The sequence below is a fragment of the Brachypodium distachyon genome, chromosome 2 (genome assembly GCF_000005505.3).
Source record: "Brachypodium distachyon strain Bd21 chromosome 2, Brachypodium_distachyon_v3.0, whole genome shotgun sequence".
NCBI lineage: Eukaryota > Viridiplantae > Streptophyta > Magnoliopsida > Poales > Poaceae > Brachypodium > Brachypodium distachyon.
In genome coordinates, this window is record NC_016132.3 from 32944775 (window position 1) to 32969389 (window position 24615).

At 45.1% G+C, this 24615-nt stretch overlaps 4 protein-coding genes across 4 annotated transcripts; 2 read left to right on the forward strand and 2 right to left on the reverse strand.

The window, feature by feature from the left end:
• Nucleotides 1–1631: 1631 nt before the first annotated feature.
• On the forward strand, nucleotides 1632–2652 carry LOC100841521 (germin-like protein 5-1). The gene is made up of 2 exons (XM_010233316.3): nucleotides 1632–1867; nucleotides 1967–2652. The coding sequence occupies exons 1-2, from the start codon at nucleotides 1744–1746 to the stop codon at nucleotides 2497–2499; spliced, it is 657 nt and encodes a 218-aa protein (XP_010231618.1). The 5' UTR covers nucleotides 1632–1743; the 3' UTR covers nucleotides 2500–2652.
• Nucleotides 2653–5618: 2966 nt separating this feature from the next.
• Nucleotides 5619–8539, reverse strand: LOC100841828 (probable glycerol-3-phosphate acyltransferase 3). The gene is made up of 2 exons (XM_010235007.3): nucleotides 7799–8539; nucleotides 5619–6754 (listed from the first exon to the last, which is right to left on the reverse strand). The coding sequence occupies exons 1-2, from the start codon at nucleotides 8480–8482 to the stop codon at nucleotides 5840–5842; spliced, it is 1599 nt and encodes a 532-aa protein (XP_010233309.1). The 5' UTR covers nucleotides 8483–8539; the 3' UTR covers nucleotides 5619–5839.
• A 5933-nt stretch (nucleotides 8540–14472) lies between these two features.
• LOC100827577 (11 kDa late embryogenesis abundant protein) lies at nucleotides 14473–15229 on the forward strand. Its single transcript, XM_003568720.4, has one exon. It carries the CDS (start codon nucleotides 14567–14569, stop codon nucleotides 15008–15010), a length of 444 nt encoding a protein of 147 aa, XP_003568768.1. The 5' UTR covers nucleotides 14473–14566; the 3' UTR covers nucleotides 15011–15229.
• Nucleotides 15230–16673: 1444 nt separating this feature from the next.
• LOC100827885 (diacylglycerol O-acyltransferase 1-1) lies at nucleotides 16674–22644 on the reverse strand. The gene is made up of 16 exons (XM_003568721.4): nucleotides 22085–22644; nucleotides 21453–21533; nucleotides 21273–21346; nucleotides 21100–21175; nucleotides 20610–20677; nucleotides 20231–20354; nucleotides 19714–19812; nucleotides 18928–19029; nucleotides 18707–18843; nucleotides 18507–18588; nucleotides 18360–18380; nucleotides 17952–18014; nucleotides 17821–17868; nucleotides 17367–17429; nucleotides 17098–17151; nucleotides 16674–17017 (listed from the first exon to the last, which is right to left on the reverse strand). The coding sequence occupies exons 1-16, from the start codon at nucleotides 22448–22450 to the stop codon at nucleotides 16913–16915; spliced, it is 1563 nt and encodes a 520-aa protein (XP_003568769.1). The 5' UTR covers nucleotides 22451–22644; the 3' UTR covers nucleotides 16674–16912.
• Between the last annotated feature and the right edge of the window lie 1971 nt (nucleotides 22645–24615).

Here is a 24615-nt window from a genome sequence, read left to right on the forward strand (position 1 = left end):
TCATTTAATTAAATAATTCATAGTGTTAACCGTCCATGTCGGCTCAACGACTTCGTGCTTACCCGTCGACGAGAACTCATGGAGAAAAAAAAAAATCTTTTTTCATACCTACCCTCCGTGATCGTAATGTCCTTGAATATCCCGTTGCGTGGTGTCTATTGCCTTCTTGTACAGTACGAACGTCCCATGGATTGCTATTATAATGAGAAATACTCGGATCCATAATGGGTGTCTCAACATTTGTACGAACTATACAAAGTTTTTTTTTAGAACTAACTATACAAAGTTATGCTAAGTCTGAGACACTTATTATGAATCGGAGGAAGTACTAAAATGGGATGGCCTCCCACCCCACTTTGATAACGTAGTCTTTTGGATTTGGTAAACAAAATTTGAGCATTGCTAATTAATGTTCCTGATTTGATGGGCATGACCAGATGAGCAATCACTCTTTTTTTGAACAAGATGAGCATCGTGGGGCGGATCAGTGAGTGGGGTCCCAGGCCCCAGTCAATTCTTGTGTACTGTAATTCATCGCGGATGTTTATGAGGTTTGGTTTACTGAGGAGTGCCCCCAGTCATCCGCCCCATTCGTGCGCTTCTTCCTCAGTGCGGCCACTGGTCTTTTTCTTTTGTCCGGTGGACGGGGCACGGGCCGAGGCTGAGCAAATGAGCTCGTAACGGGCTGCCGCTCGGCAAACCTGTTTGTGCGGCCTCTCGTTCACCGGGTTGTAGGCCTTAGGCGTGGGGTAGGACTTATTATGGCCCATGTTCATTTTCTAGCTATCCCCAGCCCACATCGTTCAGCTGCTCTGTTCTTTCTGTTTGGCCCTCCTCCATCTGCTAAAAAACAAAATTGGCAGCCAGATAGACGATCCTTCCTGTGTAAGAAAACAAAGCATTTCTTGAAACCGTATGCGCCGACGTTAAGGTTTGAACTTCTGTAACTGGTAACAGCTGATGCTGCTCAGCTACTTGTGACCTTTCGATTGCTTCTGACTTGCAACTGTGCGGTTGTGCTCCCATTGTCAAAAAAAAAACTACTAGCGAAACTCATCAACACCTTTTCAAAATATCGCCTGGATTAATGAATAAGTGAACGAAAGATTAGAGTAGAAGAGAACAACTAACACACTGAGGGGAGTACAAATCTACAATATGTAACATACTTTTCATTCCCAGCAAAGCAACCTGCTACGTTTTTTTCTTCTGAGGAAAAGTAACACCTACTACAAAAAACTGCTCCGCCAAACAGATGATGCCACTCCAGCCATGGGCCACTATGTTCTCTTTTCGCGAACACACATGGGCAGCATGGCCCATTAGAGTTGAGCAAGACGTGAAGATTTCCACACGTGAAAACTAATAAATGACTTCGCATCCTTCTGGATGTCTGCATTACTGCATTTCAATTCCTTCCTATTGATTCTCAAAAAAGGAAAAATCAATTCCTTCCTATACACTGAAAAAATAAATCAATTCCTTCCTATAATTAAATTGAAGACTAGATATGATATCCTTAACGAAAATGACGCCGCGATTAATGTGATAATCAAACACGCTTCCAAACCAAGAGTCTGTGCGCTCGCGATTATAAATAGAAGGCCTGGGTGTACTAGTCAGACAGTTCCACAAGAAGTCTCCATTGTACATTCACACAGCGCCACCACGGCACTGCACTACCCATATCCGAGTCCATTATAAGTCCTAGCACATTGCTGAGAAGAGTAGAGTAGACTGGCCATGGCTGCCAAGATGCTGCTCGTCGTGGCCACTCTCATCGCTCTCGTCGCCAGCCTCAGCCATGTCCACGCTTTCGACCCCAGCCCTCTCCAAGACTTCTGCGTCGCCGACCCCACGTCCAAAGGTAAGCAAGCAAAGACCCCGTTCCTGCAAACATAAGTCTCTTTTTTTAGGAAACACAGTACAGACGCGTACACTCGTCCTTGCACGTCCTTGCACGCAGTGCGGGTGAACGGGGTGGCGTGCAAGGGCCCAGCGGCGGTGGTGCCGGAGGACTTCTTCTTCGCGGGCGTGGACAAGCCGGGCGGCACGGAGAGCAAGCGCTACGGGTTCACGGCGAAGGCCGTCCCGATCCCGGGCCTGAACACGCTGGGCGCGTCGCACGCGCGCGTGGACGTGCCCCGGGGCGCCGTGTTCCCGCCGCACATCCACCCGAGGGCGTCGGAGACGGCCGTGGTGCTGGAAGGCTCCGTCTACTTCGGCTTCGTCTCCTCCTACCCGGACAACAAGCTCTTCGCCAAGGTGCTCCGCAAGGGCGACGTCTTCGCCGTGCCCCAGGGCCTCGTGCACTTCCTCTACAACAACGGCACCGCCCCCGCCGCGCTCTACGCCACGCTCAGCAGCCAGAACCCAGGGCTCGTGCTCCTCGCCGACGCGCTCTTCGCCGGCGCGCTCCCCGACGATCTGCTGGCCAAGACTTTGCTGACGGATGATGCCACCATCGAGAAGATCCGGGCAAAGTTCCGCCCTTCTTGATTTGGTTGCCGACGTTTAATGCTTGTTTTTGTGGAACAAATTATTTTTTCCTGCTTGTGAAAATAATTTGTGATCGTTTCTTAATTTGCAATAAAACCCCGCAATGAATTACTGTACAGGAAACATTTGGGAATTAATGCTTGCTTCTGAAAATCATTTAATCTTTTCCTGCTTGTGACAATACTTTGTGAACGTTTATTAATTTTCCAATAAACATCTGCAATGAATTACCGACGGGGGCGGGCCCAGGATTTTGACATTGGGTATTCAAAATTGTTTTGAAAATTCGCCAGACAAAGTTGCAACTTGTGTATTTGATTGAGTGATCGCCTAGTCATTAAACTATTGTGCACAGCATAGTGCGTGTGAGGAGTAGAGCAGATGAGGAACAGTCGCTAAGTTTTTGAATTTAGGGACATGTCCGTCTAGAGATTTAGAAGAAAGCGAGGAAGCATTAGGTGCAGACATCAATCGAGGTCATATGAGACTACGAGTATCGAGTAGATGATTTGGTTCAGGAATTGAAATTCCTACTTACGCTGGTGCCATTGTGCCAAATCGGAGGAGGTGGGAGAGAGATGGACGGTGCAATTTTTTTAGCCAATGCTTGAATACGCTTGAGTTTCTAACCAAAATCTTTGTTACATACATATAATTGATGTTTTGCAAATCTTAGTGGGTATTCAAAATAGTGCTGGGCCCGCCCATGATTACCGTACTTTTTTTTTTGGAAATTGGGCGATACCATGTTCGAGTACATTGTATCAAATAAGGATGCGTTTGGTGCAGGCATAAGGTGGGTTGGGTACTTGGGTCTTAGCTTTTTTCTGCCGTTTTTGCTAGTGGTCAGTCGTAGAATCATTATTTCTCATTTCTGTTTTTGCCGTAGATTTTGGACGTACAATTGCTTTCCGATCTATACCTCTTCTGTTGGATCGCTAGCCTAGGACGATGGTCGCCAATTTGAGCAGGCCATGTGACGTGGGATGGGCCTGGTTTGGCTTCTGAGTCTTGTAAAGTTTTTCTGGGCTGATTTTTGGCCCGTTTCTGCTGTGTGTTTATGGACTTCTTTTATCTGTTTGGAGTGTGTAATCCAATATGTTGTGGAAGTGTGTCTTTTTTTTTTTGCTTGGTTACATTTGTCTTCTCTTTTTATTTCTACCTAGAAGTTGAATATTTTTGTTCTATGTAGATTTTTTTTATATATATACATTATGGGCAAGGCTAGGTTTCCTTTTGGGTATGTCTAATTTAATTCTCAGTCGATTTAGAGGGTCTACTGTAGCCATCCAATTAAAATTGGACCCTAATGTCTATTTTTTATGAGGAAAATCACGGGGAATTCAACCCCATGCAATGGAAAAGATTAAGAGTGCAACTGAAAATTTGTGTGCAAATTTGGATTTTGAAATGTGCAATTGGATATTGCACTTTCGGACGGCTAAAATTGCACATGTTTTTGTGTGCAAATTTTGGTTTTGAAATGTGCAATTGGATATCCCATCTTCGGATGGCTAAAATCGCACATGTTTTTTTGTGTCCAAATTTTGATTTTGAAATGTAGAACTGGATTTTGTACCTTCGGACCGCTAAAATTGCAAGTGAAATTTTGTGTGCATATTTGGATTTTAAAACGTACATTTGGATATTGCACCTTCAGATGGCAAAAATTGGACGCGAAATTTTGTGTGCAACTTTGAACTTTGAAATGTGCAATTGGATATTGCACCTTCGGACGGCTAAAATTGCACGTGAAATTTGGTGTGCAAATTTGGACTTTTAAATACCTTCAGACGGCTAAAATTGCACATTGTTATAGTGTGCAAATTTTGATTTTGAAATGTGCAATTGGTTATTGCACCTTCAGACGACTAAAATTTTACATGTTTGTTCGTGTGCAAATTTGTCTTTTATAGACCAAAACCCAAATAGTAGTTACGAATACTCTCGTAAGGCCCATAAACAGATCAGCCCACACAAAAGAAGCGCTCTCAGACTGACGGGATGGGGTGATCGATCGATGAGACTGGATTGGCCAGTCCCTTTTTCTGTCTTCGGGTCGGGCGGCAGACTTGAGCAGAGCTGGCTATTATGTCATAATATTCCCGTGAAAATTGATCCGCTTCGATCGTCAAATTTTGCTGAACCACACGCCCCGCCGGTCAGCTGCTCGTGTTCGCCTCATGTGACAACTCTCATGCCGCTCGGATAGAAATATTCACCCAAACGCCCGTCAGACCTGATCGGGGTCGTCAGGTGCATCACAACTCGTGAATCCAAACTTTTTATGTTCACCACTTGCATTGTTGATGAGCCCTCGGCTTCACTTGAACCGGCCAAAACATCAATCACGTCAGAAGAGTAGAAGCGTAAGCCAAGAAAAATACCAAAAAATTGTCTGGCCACTCGACCAATCATTTTCTTCAAGACGGAGTCACCTCGCACGAGTCCTTGGAGATCATCTTCCCTCTGCCTAAGTTGCGCCCTCAAAGCTTGCAACTCGACAACACATACATGCAACTCGGCCTTCAGACGGTCAACCTCCGAGTGAAGGGTGCCCTTTAGAAAAGGACATTATACAATCCGGCATTCCCTCAGAATTCAGAAAGACCTTAAAATGGTCACAAGCAAATAGAAAAAGACAACAGACCCAAGCTAAACACCCCTAAGGCGATTAGGATTACCTCGGTAAGCCAGACAGATTCCCAATTTCCTCCTCTGTGCTACCGGGCCGGCTCGAATTTGTCCGACATGTCATCTGACATGTGAGGCCGACCTGTAAGGAAAACTGTCAACTCGTTTAATCGCATCATTACGGGCTTGTTGTTATATTATGTGACTGAAAATGTGTGATTTTCTGGGCAAACAGCAAAATGGTGCCTTCGTGAGAAGACTGTCCCAATATGTGTGGTTTTGTTAAATTTACTCAAATCTCTATCAACGTATAGACCTATTTGCCTGCTAAGAGTTGGCATCGTTAACTTTGTACATCGATCATTGATTTTAGTATGCTAGTAACAAATTGTTCACACACATACCGTCTGGGACGACAATGAGCATTTCCCTGATGAAACACCGCACGAGCGATCCTTAAAAGATCTTGGACACACTTCCTCTAGTTCGATTTTCTGAATTCCCTTCCATTATTTCCGCACTACATATTTACATGATTTTCCACACACATAAACGAACAAGAACATATACAGGCAATGGCACACAAACAATAATTAATCCATTTGCAAATAACATCAGCAAGAAATTATTAAAACCATAAAGAATTAAATCACACGCATAAAAAAACTAACTGTGCACACGGATCGATCTCAGCACTTGCCCACACCTACTTCGTTTTCTTCCTGTCACCATCCACGACCCCTTCGTTCCCCGCCAGCATCATGTACTTGTCTTTCCTGGTCAGCCCGGTGAGCTCGAACGCGAGCGCCTCCCCGAGCACGCGCTGCACGCGGTTGGCCGCTTGGATGCTCTGGCTCTTTCCCTGCCCCTCGCCCTCCTCGGGCATCCTGGCAGTGCTGACGGGCTCCAGGAACTCGACGCGGTACTCGGGCCGCGGGTTCATCATGAAGTAGAGCGGGTCGAGCACCTTGGACGCCGGCATCGTGGAGGTGCCGTAGAACATGTCGACCCGGGTCTCCAGCGCCACGGGGGTCACCTCGGCCGTGAGCTCCGCGAAGAGGGGGCTGAAGCGGAGCAAGAAGGGCTCCCTGCACGTCGTCCCCTCGGGGCAAACCACGAGGTTTCCTCGTGCCAGGAGAGCCGCCATGCGGCGCCGGTCCTCGTCCCGGTCCCGGGTGAGCCGCGCCGTGCGGATGGGCGCGAGCAGCTCCGACACGGGGCTCACGCTGTACGTCACCGCCGTCACGGGCTTGTTCAGCCCCGCCGCCACCGTGATCGGGTCCAGGAGCGTCCGGTGGTTGCACACGTAGAGGCGGCCCGCTGCGCCGGCGGAGGATTCCTGGGTGGCGTCGGTGGGCGGGGGGCCGGCGATGATGCGGGAGCGCAGGCCGGTGAAGGCGCCGAAGGGGACGGAGACGCGGTAGGGGAGGAGGCTGTAGGCGATGCTGCGGAAGAAGGCGAGGAAGATGCCGAAGGGGAAGTAGGTGTACATGGCGATTGAGGCGGAGAATGTCGGCGTGAAGGCGAGCCGGCCGTCGTGGAACACCAGGGGCTTCGGGTACTTGTCCTTGGGTAATTTCTGCCATGCCGCCTTGTCCGCCTTACTCACGGCATAGGTTTCCTGCAGTAGGAATTAAAGGCACTGTTAATTAGGAGTAATGTGGAGTACACGGTAAAGTATTTGACTATCCAAAGTTTTAGTATGCCTATTATTATGAGGTACATGTGCCCGCGCGCTAGTATATCCTTACTTAAGAATCTAGCTAACATTTACCCCACACGACACCTAGGTTGGTATTCGCCGCTTACCAACTCCAACTAATTAACAGGGAGTGCATGCATGCATGCCCCATCGTTGGAGCTTGAAAGATTAATTCTCCCATGCCACAAATTTCACACCCAACGCGGCCTACTCATTCCTTTCTACAATCCATCTCGATCGTAGTCCAAAAAATATAATGGCGACATGCAGTTTAATATGTCTAGTTAATTATTTTCTCTTCTACGCGATACTACGTTCTTTTCTTTTGCGAGGAAATTAAAAGAACATATTCTCCGTACTACGTTCGATCATATATGTGTCATATACTCATATGCCCGGCCTATTCTACGCACCGTACGTATAAAAACCATGGACACGAGGCATGCATGAAAGCGTTGGCTCGATCTATGACTGCCATTGCTATTTCAAAAATTTGTATAGATGTATATTGTTAGCTTTAAACCTCAAACTTGATCTTGTACAATATGGTTGGTCTAACCTAGCTAGCTAGCTTACCCAGTCAGAAATATTATGAGTGTTCATGTGAGAATTGAATTCCTGCCTACCGTTACCAATGTACACCTAATTGACCTTATAATATTTCTGACTGGGTAATATTACTGGGTCTGCGTGTAGAGATGAAGTTTACTACCTCAATATTAGAAATTAAACTAGCTTATAAGCAAAATAGTACGGCAAGCCTTGCATTTGCATATATGCACAAATTAAAAATTAATACTGGCACTAGCCAAAGAGTATATTTACATACTTTGAAACATATATACAACTGATTATTCCTTTCCGTGCAAAATAAAACTATTTTTCCTTTTTTTAATTCCAACTTTCTTACTGCAATAACAGGGATTTTGCTACTTGTCTGCAATGAACGACAATAGAACTCACCTTGCAGTAATGAGAAAACAGATGGTTCATGCTGCTGCCTATGCCGGCAAGCCCGATCGCTTCCTCAAGCTTCCCCTTGTTCATAATCTCGTGCATTTCCTCCTCTAGGGCCACCACCTCATCTTCAATAACCCCAACATAACGCCCGGCAACTACCATGACCTCCCTTCCGACGACGGTGTCGACACCAAGGTACTCCTTCAGGAACGGCTCGATCATCACCCTCGGGAACAAGGCGCTCACCGCGACCACCGTCTCCGCCTTCTTCACCGCTTGGAGGCCTTCCATTGCGACCTCTTCCAAGAAGAGCTTAGGCAGAACTGCCTTGCAAATCCTAAGGACCTCCTTCTCACGCAACCCAAAGAAGGACACCATGACCATGGCCCTGAGTCGCATGTCACGGCTGGCGAATAACGACAGGAGAGGGTAGGCGAGCAGGAGAAAGAGGCCGCGGAGGAAGCTGCCGGCCTCGACGGCGAGAAGCATGAAGTATGGGAAGGCAGATAGCTGTGATCTTAGGAGCCATGCCTCCACGTCCACCACGACCGTTTGCCCTTGCAGCTTCTCTGTTGAGGGTACGGTTGGAGTCTTTACGGTTGACGCAGCTGAGCCTGAGCGGCGGAGGTGCCTGCTTGAGAGGGTTCGCCGGAGGAGGCGGCGAATGGGCGACGGTTTCTTCACCATGGCTTCGATCTAGTCGACACGCTATGTTTGCTGGCTAGCTCTTTTGTTTGTGATGCCTCGACTATGGGCCGGGAGTACTTATAGAGTTGCAAATAAAGCAACAAGAAGTACTTGGCAAGAAACATTTGAAGTTTGACCAGTATTTTGTTGGGTGGGGGTTAGGAGAGCATAGGTAGGAAAATGCTTGAGCCGTGTGTCAATGTTCATATAACTAAGTGAGAAATCTAACCGGGAGAACGTCCGATTTTTAAGCTTAAACGACGACTTCTTTGCACACCGTTACACGCTCTAATTTTCTTTTTTTTTGCTTTAGGTTGTAGCGTACCGCGAACTGCCGAGGGATACATGCAGATGTAACTCGTAATGCGGTAGGTTGTACGGTGGCCTATCTCAAGCCATAGGTCGTTCCCTTTTCTAAGTGCATGCAGATGTCACCGGCGGCTGCATTCTTTGCTCTTCAGCTCTTGTTCGTATGTGTGGCACCTTCGAAGTTCCAAGCATCGAGCACGTTTCTCCTTTTAAAGGAGTGTGACTGCGGCATGCTGTGTTCCTTTCTCTTGCTTCAGTTTTGCGTCGAGCAAATCAATTGAGGAAGGGCCAAACAATAACTTTTACTCAATTATATGTAGTGATTCTCTTTGTTCTTAAAATATTGAACATTTTTAGGAACATTTTTTTTGAGCTCTTTTACGGTGATTGGTGAGTACTTTTCGGTACTTCTCCGTACTCCCGTTGGAATTAATTTAGCAGTTGATTATTCGGGTTACCGGTTACCTATGCGATCGATTCCAAAATCTCAACCTGTCTCCTTCCCCGACCCAACCCGCTCGACCCCCTCCCTCTCTGTGTCGCCCGTGCGCGGCCTCCCACCTCCTGTCGCCGCCGCCTCCTCCCGTCTGCCCGGCGCGCCGCCACCCCCTTGCTCTCCTCGCGCCGCCGCCGCCTACGGCTCCCCTCGCGCCGCCTCCGCCCTTGCAGCCGCCTCCGCGTGATCCCCTCGCGCCGCCGCTACGTGCTCCGCCCGCGCAGCCACCGCCGCGTGCTCCCCTCGAGCCGCCGCCGCCCGCGTCGTCGCGTGCCTTCCCCCCGGCCGGATCCGTGCCGCCGCCTGCCTCCCTCGGCCGGATCCGGTCCGTCGCCGACCACCCCGTCCGGACATCGTTGAGCCTCGCCTTGCGCGGCACTGGCCGCCGCCGGCGCCCGAGGTAATTTTTTTCCTTTTTCTTTTTTTCTTGCAAAATTTAAATTCCAAAAAAATAAATAGAACCAACCTGTTTTCCTAAGGAAGAACATTAGATAATGTCAGTGTATATACAAGACATGGTTGATATCTTGTTTTTTTTTTGGTTGCGGGTGGACATGGTTGATATCTTCAATCATTTATACTCCTATATGGCTTTATAAACGTGGCATATGAAAGTCCGCAAGACTTGAGAGTTGAAAGAAAACTAGCTGATTTGTAGTTAATTTGTATAAACATGGTAAGGATATTAGTGTATAAACGTGGCATATAGATCAATACATGTCTATGCTGCAGACCATCTTGCATATGGAAATAGATTGTTTTGTAGTTAATTTGTATATTGATGTTCGTCAACTGATACATGTGTGCCAATATTTTCAGCTCTAACTAGGAAAGAAAATATTTCAAGTGGTACTTCGTGAGGCCTGTGGTGGTGAAAAGATCCTACATAGAAAACTAGCTTCATTCCTATTTTCAATTTGTGTGGAGCTCATTTGGATGGAGATGGTGATGTAACAGTTACTGCTACTAATAGTTGTATGCAGTTTTGTACCCCCTTAAGATATTTCTGAATTGTCTTTAGCACATGGCGTGTGGTAAGAATTTTGTAAATTTGCTGCATCCGTCGCACTGCTGATATGCAGAATAAATTTTGCTGTTTGTTCCTTCCTTTTATCCATGTAAACCAGTGTATTCTTCTGAGTTCTCTTGTATGCATTTCATGTCTGCGTTACCTGGCTATAGATATCATCAATGGAGCAATGCCCCTTCAGGTGCTTCATTAAACAGATGTCTGTTGTATTTTGTATCAGTGGTAGATAAAGCTTCCTGTAATATGGATGGCAACTTTTGCTGTGAATGTTTCCATTTTTTTACTGATATATATAACAGCAGAGGAATCATGTACTACTCAAATTGCTAAATAAGCTTTATTATCTGTTTCTCTAGAGTTCACTCTGAAAATAGCCCATAAAAGCAAGCTCATGAAGTGAAGCAATTACTTCCGATCTTACTGTGATAACGCTACATATTTTGGGAAAACAAAAGCTGAAGTAAATGTCACTAAGGATAGAGGCCCGAGGTATTGCAGTAGTCCAAAACACAGATCGTACTATAAGACCATTCAAACATCATCTAGTTCTCTGTCAATGCCTTGTTAAAAGTCACTGCTAAAAGTCGTCGTCGCCACTGCTAAAAGTCAATGCCTTGTTATGAGAGTTCGATGCAGGTACTTGCTCTATCCGTGGCGATAATCCATGTCCGTGCGTGTGCCCTTCGTCCCATCTATCGATTGGCGAGCACGGCCGCCCGTTGCTGCGACGGCGCGGATCTGGTCAACCGGCCCGGTCAGTGGCGGCGGCGCGCGGGGAGAGGGAGGAGAAGAGGAGCTGTTGGCTTGCGGGCGGACGCCAGCTTGCCGACGCGGACGAACTAGGGCGCGCGGCTGGCAATCTTGGGGCGCCGCCAGAAGGACGCGCGGCGGGCGCGGCGGACGGAGGAGCTGGGGCGCGGCGCGGGACGGGGGAGGCCGGGGTTGGGCCCGGAGGCAGGGCGCGCCGCCGATACGGGGGAGGCCTAGGGTGGGGCGCGCAGGTGGGGCAAGCTGGCGGTGGCGGGACGGGCCAGGGGTTGGGGCGGAGTTGGGACATGCCGACGGGAAGGGGGGGGGGCTGGGGGGGGGGGGGCGGAGCTGCATCGACCATGGGAGACGAGGGTGGAGACTGGCATCAAGAGAGATGAGGGTGGAGACTGGTGTGAGAGACTGGGAGAGGAAGGGGACCGGAGGTAGTTCGATGTGTGCACCGCGAACGGCACGGAGTGCTCGCGCACAAAATAAATTAGGCGATTTTTTAATTTCTTTTAGTTATAAAATAAATCGCTAATTTTGGTACTTTCAAGTACTTTTCAGTACTTTTATTTCAGTTCTTTCAAGTACTTACTATTGCTCCATCATTGGATCAACTAGGTTGGACGGTCTCTAAATTTGCCAACCATCATAAAAGTTGTATTTTTTTTTAGTGGATCGGCACCTGGATGTATACGGCATCTTCGGTCTACGTGGCTTTCTTCTCGGATGTGAGGACATGCCAGGAGCCACTGAGGTCTGATTTTCGTTGGCTCCAGGCAAGTGCAAGATCTTCATGCGGCTGACCCTGCGAAACCAATCCTGGACAGAGGATAGATTAAGCTGGCATGGTCTATACCCACATCCGTCTCACTGTCCCTTCTGTGATCAACATGAGAGACCATCGATCACTTGCTTTTTGCTTACGTTCTGGCTCGGCAAGTGTGGCATATCGTGTACATGCTGGGAAAGGTTACAATGGGTGCCTATGGCCCGAGACTCTCTGGTGATCTGGTTGGCGAGACTTGAGGTTCAAGGAGAGAAGGAACCTAGCTAAATACCGGTATCACTCTCATCACCTGGAGTCTTTGGAAGCATACGAACGCCGTGGTGTTTGATGTGTGGTCACTCCGAGCACCACTCGCATTCAGCGGACCATCGATAATGAGGTAAGGGCACAGTCGTGTGCTGGTTTTTTCCATTTTGTTGATTTTTCGTGTCTTGGTCTTGTGGATCCTTTCTGGATTGTAATAGAGTAGTTGCGTACGTTCGCCTACGGGCTTGTAACCGCGTCGCGGCCATCTTACACCCTACTTGGGTGTATTCTAGAAAAAACATTTTTGGCAACTTACATCGATGTTTTCCTTAAAATATAGTGAGGCCACATTTCGTAGAAGGTTATTTCAAAATTTTATTCGTACATGGATAATTGCTTTACATGCATCAACAAATTTTTGACACATATGAACATTTACAGGGCAGCATAGGAAAAAACTTTTCATACGCAAATACCTGTCAAAACAATTTTAAGGAAAACACAGGAAAATAATTGAACCATATGAACGTTGCACATTTACAGTGGATCATGTGCTAATACAATGTTTTTCACGTAACACATTTCAACTTTACCTATTGGATGATGTCTCTGGACCTTCCCATCCGGATCATCGAGGACATTGAGAAAGTGTGCAGGGCTTTCTTGTGGAAGGGTCGAAAGGAGGTGAAGGGTGGCCACTGTTTGGTTAAGTGGTCGATAGTTTGTTCCCCCAAGAGAATTGGTGGTTTGGGAATTCCTAACCCGCGGCTTTTGAATACGGCGTTGAGGGCTCGGTGGTGCTGGCTTCAACGTGTGGATGATCAACGTCCCTGGCACGATCTCCAAATTGAGGTTCCTCAGGCCTCTTGTGATCTGTTTGCAGCCGGTTCTTCGTCCATTGTTGGCGACGGGCGCGACTCTCTGTGCTGGTCTGATCCTTGGATGGATGGGAGCCGGATTATAGATGTGGCGCCGGTGGTTTTCGCTTCTGTTTCCCGTGGCGCTACTCTCATGACTATGCATGAAGGTCTCTTAAACCATGCTTGGACACGTGTGGTGAGCCCTAATTTGTCAGAGGAAGCGATCCGGGAGTTTCTTTCGTTGTGGGATCGTCTCAGCCGTGTCCATCTCGACAGCGGGGTGGAGGACGTTTTCAGGTGGAATTGGTCACCGTCGGGGCAGTTCACTGCTCTCTCCGCATATGAGGCGTTCTTTGAGGGTCGGCTCAAGTTTGAGGGCTTTGATCTTGTTTGGGATTCGAAGGCGCCAAATAAGTGCAGGATCTTCATATGGCTTGTGTTTCGGAATCGTTGTTGGACCGCTGACCGGTTGCGTCGGCGTGGTCTGGATCATCCGCCCCGATGTCCTCTTTGCGACCAAGAGCAAGAAACGATTTCGCATCTTCTCCTCGGCTGTGTGGTTGTGAGGGAGGTTTGGTTTGCCTTGTTGAGGCCTTGGCATAGGCTTCAGTGGATGCCCACGCGGGATCGGGATAGCCTGCTCTCAGATTGGTTATCCCGTCTTTCGTGCTCCGGCAACGCTCGTCAGGATCTTGCCACGGTGACGCTCTTCTACTGGTGCATCTAGCGGCACAGGAATAGAATCGTCTTCGAGGGGACTCGGCGAGCGTGAGAACAATCTTGGATTACATACGATCGGAGAGTGTTTGCTGGCAGCAAGCCAAGCTTTTCAGTTGCTCAATTTTTAGTCAGCTTGGTGTGAGTGGTGTAGAGTGGAGAGATAATGGGTAATGTAATCTCTTTTGAAACTCAGCCTTCGGGCTTGTAGCTGCGCTGCAGCAAATCTTCTCCTTTAAATCGATGATATGTCCTGCTTGGGTGTATTTTAGAAAACAAAATTCAACTTTACACATATGCACATTTTCCATCCAATTTCACAATCCCTTATCCTATTTCAACTTATATGATATAAGTTATATCCATTCTATTTCATCACGCATCATGCAATTTCACCATTTCTATATCCACTTTAAACCGAAAAGCTAAAAAATCACCAAATTGACATGCATAGAAACTTGGGGCCTAAATTTAGGCGACCTGTTTAGTGGTCCTGATGGACCTATTTCGGACGTCATTTTTTCCTTCGATATAAACAGAGCGCATCTGCTTCCTTTAAAAAAAACAAAGCATCTGCACGCGGCAGATAGCTGGTGGACGGCTCCTCGTTCTGTCGTGCCTACCTCGAGAACTCATCTGCGAAAATGCTTCGTGTCATGACACCTCATCACCGTTTCTAAACGGATCCCACGTATAGCGTCCACGCGTCGTCGTGTCGATGACCCGAAGGACTCCTACGCCATCGCTGCCGAACTATAAATCGCACGCCGCGTCGTCCCAATCTTCTCATCTCAACTCAACCAAGTTGACAGTAAATCAGTTACCCAAACATCCCAAACAAGCTAGCGAGAGCAAGTGCTGAGAAAAAAAGGCCGAGCACAAGATGCAAGCCGGGAGGAGCGCGATGGAGGCGACGAAGGAGGCGGCGGCGAACGTGGGCGCGTCGGCGTACTCCGGCATGGAGAAGACCAAGGCCACAGTGCAGGGCCAGGTGGAGAAGGCCACGGCCCACGACGCGGCCGGCAAGGCCGCGGCCGAGGCGAGGCGGCAGGAGCGCGTGCGCGGCGCCGAGGAGGAGAAGCAGAACGCGATGCTCGCCAACGCCGCCGCCAAGGAGCGGGCCAGCGCCGGGATGTACCACCCGTCGCAGGGCGCGCCGGGGATCGCCCAGGGCGGCCGCCCCGCGGGGGGCCTCGTCGAGGACGGCGTCGCCGAGAGCGGGCCCATAGGCAGGGCCACCGGCACCGGGAGGCCCAGCGCGGCCCATAACCCGCGCGTCGGCAGCGACTTCCCGCAGGCGCGCGGCACCGGCGGGCAGTACCAGTGAGACTGAGAGATCCAAACTGTGTGCGTAGGAGTACGTAACTGACGGGACCAGGCGTGTTACGAATAAGTTTACGTTTGTGGAATAATTACATGTTTTTAAGTTCGAAACGGACGAGGAAAATGAGATCTACTCCGGTTCTAAATTGTTGCGAAATATTACATGTATCTGTCTTTATTTTAAGAATAGATACATTCATATTTGAAAATTTTAAGTTATAAATTTGAGTTATGATCAGAGGGAGTAAATACTGAATACTAATTCAACCGCGATTCGTTTAACTTAAATTTAAATCAGACAAGACAACTTAGATGTAGCTTGAAAAGACCGATGTTAAATTTTATAGCGTTTTGATTTTCGTAAGTGTTGGAGATGAAAAACTCTCGGATGAATTTATTTTTAAAACTTAAGGTGCGTCTATATTAGACGTTTGATGTTTCTTCGCTCTTATTAAAGAGCCCATCGATGGCGGCGGTAGAAAAAAAATACTCGTTCTGAGCATTGAGCATTTGATGGTGTTTCTCGTTCTGAGCATTGAGCATTTGATGGTGTTGCTCAGAAGAGCATTTGATGGTGTTTCTGACGAGTGGGATCCATATGTCGGACGGATGGGTCGAACCATTTTTTTTATTTCCACTTCAGCTTTTGTCCGACACCCTGTTAAGCTTCTCTATCTACTTAGAAAATCCTGATTCAATCATGGCATCCCACATCCTGATTCAATCATGGCATCCGACATGTGGGTCCCACTTGTCAGAAACACCATCAAACGTCTTAATTACCTGATTTGGGTTTTGTGAGAAGATCTGCCCGAAAAAATGTGGTTTTGTAAAACTATTAGTCATAATTACGGCCCGTTGAAACGCTAGTCCCAAGACTTATGGTTTTGTGAAATTTACTCGGATAATTACTCTGCAACGGGCCATTGCGTTTTGCTTGGTTTGTTCTCCACCTACATGCACGGCCAGTACTCCGTTTCTTCTTTTTTTCACAATCGGACAATAAATCTAGCCTACACACAATAAAATATATCTCATGTTTAAAGAGAGAGTTACACAAGGTTAACATGATAGGAGTATTTCATGTTGTTTAGAGAAAACAAAAAACATGTTATAAATTATCATGACATATCTCAAATAAAGAAAATATGAAAGAGAAGATGAAATCTAATACTCTCTCCGATTCATATTAATTGTCGAAATATTACATGTACGTTTTTTTAGACATAGATACATCCATATTTAGCAAATTCGAGCCAATTAATATGGATCGGAAGGAGTAAATGAAAACAATTCTCTTATTTTTCTTGCAAATGATCATCTCTTAGTCAAAAAGTATTTTTTATTTTTACTGCTCTATCGCTTATATCAGAAATTATTCTACGTGGCGTTCGCAAGAGAAGAGTGACAACATGACATTGTTAAAAGAAACCTAACATCGTCCCATTGTACATACCGATACCCTCAAAATTTCACGCTGAGGCGAGTCAACACTGAACATACCGATACCGACATTTTACATCCCATTGTATGCTCTCTTAGTCTATGCCATTGCCGCTGCAATCCGAGCTCGCGTCTGCTAAAATCCGAAAGCAGATCTGCAGATACCGTACAAACAGCTTGTGTTGTTACCACTAGATATTTTGTTATGCAAGTTTCAACAAATCTGCACAATACACATACCGGAAAATATCCAATCCATTAGTCATGTAGGATTTTTATACATTTACAAGTAGAAAATAAAAAAAGAAAGCTTGTGGACAGTGTATTATCTACTGGGTTCTCCGAGAAAAAACTGGAAGGCTGTATATGCCGTAGTGATGGAAGTTGCACGGTTTCATGGTGTACATGGCATTGCCTCTCTGACTCGGTTAAAAATGGAATAAACACAACACAGAACGTTCGTCTATGCTGTCTTTCCAATCCTGTTCATCACATCATGGTAGTACAAGAGAACACACATAGGCTGCCCGTAGATGCAGAAGAAGAACCAGAATATCATGTTGCCAGCCTGTTGAAGGTGCCACAAATTAGAAATGATATACATCGACTTAGAATCTTTTGGTAGAAACTAAGGGTGAGTTGGCTAACCATTGTGTCACTGAATTTACTCTTCAGGTACGATGTCAATGTGATAAGTGGAATCTGGGAACAAAGGGGGAAATGAGATGGTGTGTCTTACATGAGACAAACAGGATAGACCAAGTAATCCTACTTGCAATAAAATTTCTACAAAATTCAAGATGATGCTCAAAAAGTGAGCACATAGTGGTTTTTCAAATAACGAATTAATCTGTCAAAACGGTGAGATGCTGATAACTTGGAGAGTATTCTAGATGCATCGTTGAATTCTGACGTACCTGCAGCATGATTCCCAGGAATGCCCAGAACTTGACAATGCGGCAGGGAACAGCAACACATAGCTGGTGTAAAATAATTGAGAAAAGGAATCATGATTTATTCAAAACAGGCCGACTTGCTAATTTATTAAGCAGAAAAAGACGACAAACGCCACACTTGCAACATTTCAAATGAATTCCTTGGTTTGGACTGACGAAGTAATGGCACTCGATTATTATCAACCAGCAATCTTTTTCTGTCCGTAAGGATTGCAGAAGAACACCTACTTCTAATAAACCATGAACTATAGATACAGAAGAATCATTTTGAGCTTTCATCGGTTCCAGGGAGAGACCAAATTGCGCAGCAGGTCCACCAGAAAAACGCAAAAGAGAATACCATTCTTATAACCTCGGAACCAAAGCGTTAAAAAAATGTGAAAAGATTATATAACTATGTTTCATGCCAATTTACCTCATGGAGTACAGCAGATACGAAAAACGATACAAAAACAGCAACTTCCTGCATGAAAAACAGCACAAATGACCGAACTTAACTAATTCCAAGGTATCTAAAAATTTACAAGTCAACTTTTAGCACTTTACCTTTGATATACCACTTCGCATGCAAGGGAAGTATATATGGCGAACAATCCATTTATGCACAGGCTGTGAAAATGTAGACATCAACAATATCGTAAATAACTATACTGGAAAATTTGAAACAAAAATTGAACAGACCAACTGAGCAATATAATAGAATAAATCCATCAAATTCATATTACTGTTCATTCCTTTACTTTACCTCTTTAAAACTTGGTTTAGTGCAAACAAAGTGATGTTCAGATTTCACTCTTCTCAAAACAATTTCTTATGAGCTTGTCATATTTTTCATGTTATTTCTTTGAGCAAGAAATAGGTTCTAACTCCATTGGAAAAGAAATGCAAGCTTATTTACATGCTGATTGCAAGTAGTTTGCAAAAAGTAGCAACGCAGAGAAAAGAAAAGTATACCATGTTCCATTTTCTCCAATACTAATCCAATCCGAGTACAGAAGCACATGCAGCACAAGCAAAGTAGCAAAGATCATACACAATATTAGGCCAGTTTAAGCAAGAGATGAAAAAACAAGTACTAATTTAAGAACTATTGTGTTTCACCTCATCAATTGTTTTTGCATTCCACCAATCTTTGTAAAATTCACGGTCACCAAAACGAAGAATCTCAGCAAGTATATTTAACCTATGCATTCAACAGGTGTTAAGAGAAATTATTTCCTTACAATGGATAGTTTTTAGAAAAAATCAAAAAATAAAAAGACTTCCATCCTGTGTTGTTCTGAGATTAAATAGGTATTTACCAGAGATGGAAAAAGCAATAGAACATGCAAAGCCACAGGTAAACATTTGGTAGTGAAAGCCTAAGAACAGTCTCCACAGCATTCAGGAGTCCTCCCTTTAATGGATGTTCAGAGTTCACAACAATTGGATTTATATACTGCAAATTCATAAAATCGATAAATGATTAAGAACTGGTGAGCATTTTGCAAACATACGATACAAAGAAAACTTAATGGCTTACTTGCTCAATAATGAACCCTTGAATACCGGTAAATATCAAGTACAGGATAATTTGACGAATCAGCCACCCTTTTCTAACATGTGAAGTTCGGGGATAGCTTGGCTGCAGGAGAAATAGTAAATATTAATTCATTTAACCTGCTAGTAAAAATTAATTCATTTTAACAGTGAATAACCTGCTATGTTTCGTCTCGCAGATAGGCACAAATGATACATGAAAATCTAAAGTCTCAAATAAAAAAATTCTCAATATAAGTCAGTGACTACTACAGTGTACAGTACACTGTACACTAACGGTGTAACCAGTGAAGAGAGGACAAAGACAATGGCAATGACATTGACTGACATATATTCGGCAAACGTATCCAAAAGGAATCACTTAGGATACTTCATTCTAAGCCTTCTAGGTCCATGTTGTATAGGAAGAATACCAGCAAGACCTGTTTCTGATGACTAAGTAAAATGTATAAATCACAAACATGTAAATACAGAAAGTTCAAATCAGAACCGGCCAAAAGGGGTGTTGCAGCATATGAACTTCAAATTTTACAGCATAATCTATATACAGAAACAGTTCCCTATAAATTCGTTTTAACAATAGGAAACAAATATGGTATATTAGGCCGTAAAATGCATAACAAGCGATTCTTGGTGGTTCCTCCACCAAATATGGTATGGTATGGGGGTGGAATCATAAAAATATCCAAATCATGATAAGCGCCCTTCAGGATTTCGGGTTTCAATGATTCATTTGGAATTACCAAAATGCAGATGATCAGATAAATACCTGATAACACAGTGTTGGAGCCATCATGAAGTATATTAGAGTACCTAAAGTTGGAGCTTGTAAATCCTCCATGTCAGCTGTGCTGGGTGCATTATCAACCTAATAGAGGACATGTTAGTTCCAAGCTGAACAAAGATAAACAAGATAGAAACAGTAACAAGGTGAAATGGCTGCAGAGGGAAACAAAGAAATAAAACAAGGGGGCAGAAGCAGCATGTCATAAACAATCAGGGAACAGATCAACCAAACTGATTAAAGTAATCATTTATGCTAGAAACCTGTGGCAAAACTTATATCCTAAAGCCTTTTCAGACTACTGCAGAAGCATTACTGAAGTAGGTCATGAATTTGTTGTGACACAACTAAAACAAAAGTTCATTAAGTCAATAAGAGTGTAATCATATGAATTAAAGGAGAAATGACACTATCTGCTATCCTTGTCGCGCCCAATCTCCCTTTGTCCAAACAGGCTGTTAAAGCACATAAACCAAAAGGAGAGAAATTGATGGAAACGTACCTTCTTGCCACCCATAGTTAACTGTCTTATGTCATGGTTTGTATGCGCAAATGATACAAGTTTCAGCCAAACAATGCAAGCAATAAACATCAACAAAAAACCAGAAACAACTGCAGAATCACACCTGAACCAAGTGACAGGATTTGCTATTAGTAAAATGTGGGAGTATATAATATTACTGCAAAAGCTTTAAGTTTGAGAATTAACAATGCAAATGAATTCTACAATGAAGCTTGGAATAGCATTCAAAATTGTATATGGTATATCTGCACATGCAATTTCTTCTGCGTTTATGTGTCATTCTTGACAAGTTAGATGAAGCTCTCTTTTACCACAACATGCATAATCCACCACATATTGGAAAGTTACATGTCCTCACATAAGAATGACAAGCACTGGATATACGATTTCAGCTGTTGTAAGAATGACATGAAGACAGGTAGCGACCTGCACAACATGAAAATAATATCGGTATCAGTTGATGCAAGAGTAGAAACTTTTGAAAGATAGAACAATGGAACACACGACAGTTGCAACCAAATTATCAAAGTCAAATATGAAGTTCCATACTCCCTCCATTCCAAAACACAACTCATATAGATTTTTTTCATTTGTTCCACAACACACCTCATTTTTCTCTTGGTACCCGCACCCGGCCAATAACTACTCACATCCATTTACTATTAATCCAATATGAGTGGTCAGGCATTAGAAACGAGAGTTGCCTTGGTCCAAGTGCACAAATCTATATGAGTTGTGTTTTGGAACGGAGGGAGTACATAATATGGACAACTCCATAAACTGTTAATCAGAATACAGTATCAGTACTGTTCGATACATAATACATAGTGAAGAAGGTCTTGGCTTACAGCATCAGTAATAAGATTACGGAATGCCAATTTTTCAACCGAATATGCGGCGAGGGGGAAAGCAGGCAGACTAAGGCTGGAACATAAAAGGCATAAACACGATCAGTTTCAGAATAACAAGACATTAGAGAAGCACAGTAGCACACATTATGGATAGCCGCATTGAACATTACCAGCACATTAGAAGTGGCCAGTCTCGGAATGATCTAGAGTTAAACCAAAAGCCAGTTCTTATTAATAAGCCATACTGCAAACAACATCAGGAGCAAAAGAATCAAAACAAATATCTTATGTCAATCAAGAAGTTAAGAAACAGTATATATTTCGTAGATGAGAAAAAGAAAGATAAGAACCTTCATTAAGTTTTCAATAATAAGCCTGCCGTTCACTGACACCAGAACAACAATGCATAGGTTGAAAAGGCCTGCGTGACTCTGTTACAAAGAGAAAGTATCAAGGAACAAGGGAGGGACAAAGATCCAGCAGCAGGAAGCTATGCCATCCACAAAATGATGCTCTGATAAAAACAGTGCAAGAAATATACAAATATGCATCGTGCATTTGCAAGGTTTTGTCGCTACATATGGCTCTTCAAAAGAAGCCACGTGATCCAAACCAGCAACCACCCGTGTCCATCTCAATAAACTTTTACACCACCGACCCGCAAGCCCATTTCCACACTAATCATGCAACACAACTTAACCAAAGTAATCACGTGACCTACGAGCTAGTGTCCGACAATCCTAGCACACTGTACTTGATTTTGCGATCCTCACACACATCACCAACAAGAAAGGTACGTGCTTTCTCCTCTCAGATTCACGCCGAAAAAGGTAAAATATTTTACCACAACAGAAACATGGAAACGGCTGAATTATCGTTACATAAGTACAAAACATAATACACAAAAAATTGAACTGTCGATAGTGCGCTAAGCATTTCAACGAACAGCGTGTGAACGAAATGAGGCGAGGACTGCGCTCACCTGCTTGAAGATGGCGTCGGAGCTCAGTGGGCTTTCCTTCGCCTTCCGATGAACCGGGGCAGCTGCGCGGAAACTGAACGCGGAGAAGTCCGGGCCTCCGCCTCCGCCGCCGCCGCCGGCGTTGGACGGGACGTCCCCGCTTGACTCGCGGCGGTGCGACGAGGACGGCTCGGCTGGGCCGGACTCGTCTCCGGAGTCCGCCGCGAAGCTGGCGCGTGCGGCCACCGCGGCGCCGGAGCTCACCCGGCGGCGCAGCGCGGCCACGAAGCCCTGGGCGGTGGCGGTGGCGCCGCCTCCTCGCGGGCGCGGCGGACGCCGTTGGACCGGCGGCGGCGCGTTGATCTCGCCGCCGGTGGAGTCCTCCATTCAGGCTAGGGTTCGTACCTCCGGTTCAAGCTCTCTCTGTCGATCGATTTGGAGGAGAGGAGACGTCGAGGCGAGACGAGAAAGAAGGACAGACAGCTCTCCGCGGTGATGACGTAATCAGCAAGGTCCGCTACGATGACACGTCGGACCGGGAGGGGGTGGCGTAGGGCCCACGTGCTGGTTGGTGCGACTCCATGTGCGGCGGGAAAAGGTCTCGATACATCAGTCCTGGCCGGCTTCTTTTTATAACGGAGGTCTCGTTTCATCAGTCCTGGCCAGCTTCTTTCTTTTAACGGTCCATCCTGGCCAGCTGTAGAAGGGAAATGGAACAGACGAACGGTCTCTCTTAAGTTGAATTTTACTGCTGCTTCCGTCCCGTATCAAGTTGACTCAAATTTATATTTATATAAATATGAATGTATTTAGGTCTAAAAAACGTCTAATACATGTAATAGAAAGTTTAATATGGAATGGAGGGAGCGAGGAAATTGCACATTCCACTCATCTTTGGGAGGGTTGGTGCGGAAAACACCCACTCGACGTCTAATCCCTTGTCCAAAGGTTATAATCCTCGTTTGGGCTTGTTAACTACTCCCTCCGTCCCAAATTAATTGGTGCCGGCTTTTTTGCAAAAAAAACCTGTAAATTTTCGAAATTAACGCACAGTCCACGTTAAATTGAAGATGTGGACTGCAGGTTTATTTCAGAAATTTATAGGGGTTTCTTTGAAAAAGGCCGGCACCAATTAATTATGTACAGAGGGAGTAGCTTTGTAACCAGTGGGGTCCACCAATCAGAGCCACGCTTAAACGGGTTGGGTTTGTAACTAGTTAATCTTGTATTTTGACATATATGCTGGAGACATTTGAGCTGCGACAAACAACCAGTCTCTCTTGATTATTCTTCAAGTATGTGAAAATTCCTGGTTTAAGCAATGTGATAATCTTCGATGGCTTATCTGACTTATTACAAACCCGACCTGCTCCAGCATGGCAACCTGGCCTGGCCAGCTTGGCTTTGATTTGTGTGCCCCACCGGTCAAAAAGCTAGTTAACGACTAAACGATGATTAGGATCTTTGCGCAACGGATTAGACGTCGAGTGGGTGTTTTCCGAAAAAAAGTCATCAAGTGGGTGTTTTCCGCAACGATCCTCCTAAAGATGAGTGGAATGTGCAATTTCCTCTAGAGGGAGTATTATTTCAACAGAAAATATTTGACTCATTTCTAGTGCGGCGGTAATGCAAGAAGTGAAACTCTAGAGAGGAGACAAATGAAAGAAGGAAATGAGCGTAGGTACATGTACGAGTAATCAGTTTGTATGAATAAAACATAAATAAGCGGTGCCGGTACATAATACCCCGACAATAGGGGCGATCAGGATCCGCCTCACTCCGTTTCATAATACAAATCATATTCAGTATAAAGTTTTGTTAATGCGATGTTTTGATCAACAATTACCATTTATATGTAGCTTGTAAGTTTGAAACCACAACTATTAGTACGCACTCTTTGTCGCTGCGGAGGAGCACCTGGAGGCCTCGACGGCAACCTGAAGCCACAGTAAAGAGCTAGCGGGTGCAGCGACGTGGCTCTTTTCTGAACCATGGCACTGGCATGACACGATACGAGATACACGTGTATCAGATCCATATGAGACTCTAGATTTGATCCTCTCCACGAAACAAAGCCAAACGGTTTGTCAATTAGGCAGGCGGTTTGAGAGGTAAAATATTTTCAAGTTATATGTTTGCAAATAATTTGATAACACTACATGTTTGCCTAACATTGCTGTTGGCGTGCCCACGGTAAACCATAGGATTTTGTCAAAGAAGAAAACCAAGATGCTAAATTTTAGCAAAGACAAAGTTTGTGGCAACTAATGAAGTAAAATGATATATTCTATAAGATATCTCAACAAACGAAATCGAGAGTGGAAGGGAAGGCTCGAGAAAGGAAAAAAATATATCTCATTGTTGCTACTTACATGCATTGGACAGTCTGAAACGTTCAAGTGTGTATGCAAGTCAGCGAAACGATCGGAATTATTTGAGGACCTTATAGAGTTGATTGCTAGTGTGTATACTCTAAGCAATTGAACAATAAAATGGTGATGTAACAATTGATCATGATTCTAATTATGCCCCTTATTATTATGAGTTGCTCT

What these genes read in the sequence shown, in the direction of transcription:
- LOC100841521 (XM_010233316.3), top strand. Translation starts at nt 1,744, where the DNA reads ATGGCTGCCAAGATGCTGCTCGTCGTGGCCACTCTCATCGCTCTCGTC. An exon ending in CGCCGACCCCACGTCCAAAG is followed by an intron (nt 1,868 to 1,966) that starts GTAAGCAAGCAA and finishes CCTTGCACGCAG; the next exon opens with TGCGGGTGAACGGGGTGGCG.
- LOC100841828 (XM_010235007.3), bottom strand. Translation starts at nt 8,482, where the DNA reads ATGGTGAAGAAACCGTCGCCCATTCGCCGCCTCCTCCGGCGAACCCTC. An exon ending in TGTTTTCTCATTACTGCAAG is followed by an intron (nt 6,755 to 7,798) that starts GTGAGTTCTATT and finishes TTCCTACTGCAG; the next exon opens with GAAACCTATGCCGTGAGTAA.
- LOC100827577 (XM_003568720.4), top strand. Translation starts at nt 14,567, where the DNA reads ATGCAAGCCGGGAGGAGCGCGATGGAGGCGACGAAGGAGGCGGCGGCG.
- LOC100827885 (XM_003568721.4), bottom strand. Translation starts at nt 22,450, where the DNA reads ATGGAGGACTCCACCGGCGGCGAGATCAACGCGCCGCCGCCGGTCCAA. An exon ending in GTAATCTTATTACTGATGCT is followed by an intron (nt 20,678 to 21,099) that starts GTAAGCCAAGAC and finishes CATGTTGTGCAG; the next exon opens with GTCGCTACCTGTCTTCATGT. An exon ending in GTAAATTCAGTGACACAATG is followed by an intron (nt 17,018 to 17,097) that starts GTTAGCCAACTC and finishes CACCTTCAACAG; the next exon opens with GCTGGCAACATGATATTCTG.